We start from the raw sequence: 2,989 nt of genomic DNA on the forward strand, positions 1-2,989 counted from the left end.
GCCGGGCTCCGCCTGAAGAGGAGACGTGGGTCCCCATTCCACCACCAAGGATATGATGGTCTTCAACTTATGTTGAAGATCTTTAACATAAAAACACCTTATAAGTTCAACACCTTATGCTGAACAGAAGACATTCATCTTGTGTTGAGGATGTTCAGCATAAGAACATCTTCATGAGATGAACATCGTCTAATGAATATGTTCTTATGTTCATTACCTTATGTTGAGCAGAAGATATTCTTCATCTTTTGTTCAATATTTCATATAATTATGAGACACAACACAATAGCTGATGTTAAATTGTTCACAAAATCAAGCTACATTTTTTGTTGTGTTACGAGATATTTTTCTTTATAATTCACTTCCTAAAAAAAATAAAGGAATGAACTGTTGACAAAAAAGTTCCAAATTGTTGACTTTTTTACCTTTTCAGTATAATTATAAAAAATAATTATCAAAAAATTATAATTATAAAAAAATCTGTTTTGTCACATGATTACAACTAGTCCACTGGCCCAGTATAAAAAGTCATTGCAGCATAAAGTATCGACTAGTCAACTAGTTGGGGCAATCACTACACAAGTTTTGAATTGTATCAAATTCTAACTGTTTGCAGCTTTAGTTATTTTTAATGAGTTCTACTGCTCCTGCTGATATTATTATTATTATTATTATTATTAATAATAATAACAAAACTATTCTGTGTCCCCAGAACCAAACATGAAGGCACATCGTGTTCAGCTTCAATGCATCAAAAATGTGTAACAAACTTCCAGAATATTGCACAACTGCTGAAACACTAAGTGTCTTTAAATCTAGATTAAAAATCCACCTGTTTAGAGTTGCATTTGAAAGATCATGGATTCATAATTTAATGATGGCACTTGAGTACATGTAATGTTTCAATTGTTCATTGTGTGTTGGATGACTGTTTTTTTGTTTTTATGATGTAAAGCACTTTTTTGCCTTCTTTGCCTTGTTTCTGAAATGTGCTATACAAATAAAATTTGTCTGATTGATCGATTGATATTCATCAAAATTATTTTCTGTCTTCTACTTCCAGAAGCCAGTGCTGGAGTCCCCTTTCATAGAGTCTTACCAGCGAGTTTGTACCTACAACATGACACGTATGGCCAGTGTGAAACTACCCAACTGCAAGCCCAACATTGACCCAATATACACCTATCCTGTGGCCCTACGATGTGCCTGTGGGTTCTGTCTGACAAGCACCACTGAATGTATAACATCTGTCTGAAAATTTGGTGCAATGCAGATCAGTTCTTCTATTAAATTTTATTTCAGTTCAGTTGTTTTTTTCAGATGACCTGAATTAAACATATAACCAACTTTGTTATTTGTAACAAAAAGTACAATTATCCAAGTACATATTAAATGACTCTGCTTTACTCAAAGCAAATGTATACATTTACTGAAGTTCAGACTATTAAAATAAGGAAGTAATCTGACCTTTTTGACCTTTTGAGAGGTTTCAAAGGTGGTAGGGTGATGGAGTTCTTCAAAAAAGTTAATGCTGACAGAATAATTGACACTGGACATTCAATAGTTCACTGTTCTACTAACAAGGAACCAAACAGACATGGGCAAACAGACTCACTATTTAGGCCATTTAAGACTTTAGGCAACATCAATACTTTATATTAGAAACCACCACTATATGCTGTTGGGCCAGCCAAGAAGATTTTAATTAAGGTGAGTAAATAGATGGCATAAGAACAATTAATCACAAAATGTACTGCATTTTCCACTTTCAGTTTAGCAGAAAGAGGAGTTTTGCTGTGTGAGTATAAAGAGTACAAAGGTTAGCTGCTGAAGCATCTCGTCATTTGAGCAGGTGACATTAGGAGGTAGTGTGCAAACTTCCCCTTTACTTCGCTGGTGAAGGGACAACTGCATCTTACCAGAAGCCCTGGATCCAAAATATACGTACAGTCAACTGTCCTGATATCCAGTGTCAATATTCTCTCCAAATAGAAAGGCCTTGATCCTGACTTATTCATAATTGTTTGGAAGGAATTTTTTTTAATCTAAATTCCCCAAAAGAGTTATTGTCTCTGATACTGACAAAGTTGTTGACACAGTCCCAAGCTTGCTCCAGTCTAGAGCAGAGAAGTGAAGTGCTGCTTCATCTAAACTTAGCTAACATCAACAGAAATGAGTCTGGAGCTGAGAGAATGTCGCACGTTATGAGGTAATGTGTGCACACACACATGCTGCCTGCTTACCAGATGGTCCCCCAGACAAAGAGCAGACACAAAGCTAAGAGAAGATGCCAACAATGCAAACACCTTCCCACTATCCACTCCTTACCTTCTCCTCCCCTTTGATCTCTGTCACACAACTCACTGTCCACTAGAGATTTCCCTGGTTCTTAAGAACTGTTCAAGTAAGATTTTTGTCAGAGAAGACATGAGTTAGCTGAGAATAAATCACTTGAATATTGTTTGATAATCTATTTCATCAAGGTTTGTTGGGTTTTGCAGGATTTTAAGATTTAAAACTGACTGGATACAAACAGGGAACAGTGTGTTTTAAGAGTTTATTGATTGATGGTCTTTTTAATCTTGGAATGTGAGCTTACTTTGTTTTAACTGTGATTTTATTTGTTGTTTCCCACTAAGCTATGTAAAATAGTCCTAAAAAACTTACTGTCTATTTTCTAACAAGCTAAATTAGCTTTGCTCTCTTTTTCAAGTCAAGTCGTCAAGTCAAGTAAAGTCAAGTCAAAATTTATTTATATAGCACATTTACAACAATCTCAGCTGACCAATGTGCTTCACAACAAACACATCACAGGTGGATAAATGATAAAATAGAAAATAAAATTAAATTTATTAAAATAATAAAACAAATATAAAATTGTCAAAAATACCACAAACTAATAGTATGAATAATAACCAAACACTTAAATTTTAGCTGCAGCAATTTTTCTTCCATTCTTTACCTTTTCTCTTTAGCAGGTGTTGAAAAT

At 34.6% G+C, this 2,989-nt stretch overlaps 1 protein-coding gene across 2 annotated transcripts in view; it reads left to right on the top strand.

Moving 5' to 3' along the window:
- Window positions 1–2,604, top strand: part of LOC106934787 (glycoprotein hormone beta-5-like) — a 21,400-nt gene extending 18,796 nt beyond the window's left edge. For both annotated transcript variants that reach the window (XM_015014905.1, XM_015014904.1), the window contains one exon: window positions 1,064–2,604. In XM_015014905.1, the coding sequence (XP_014870391.1) occupies window positions 1,064–1,255 (192 nt within the window). In that variant the 3' untranslated portion in view covers window positions 1,256–2,604. The remainder of the gene's footprint in view (window positions 1–1,063) is intronic.
- The last annotated feature ends 385 nt before the right edge of the window (window positions 2,605–2,989 follow it).

This window comes from Poecilia latipinna, unplaced genomic scaffold (assembly GCF_001443285.1).
Source record: "Poecilia latipinna isolate Pla-1442-1.1 unplaced genomic scaffold, P_latipinna-1.0 Scaffold1859, whole genome shotgun sequence".
Classification (NCBI taxonomy): domain Eukaryota; kingdom Metazoa; phylum Chordata; class Actinopteri; order Cyprinodontiformes; family Poeciliidae; genus Poecilia; species Poecilia latipinna.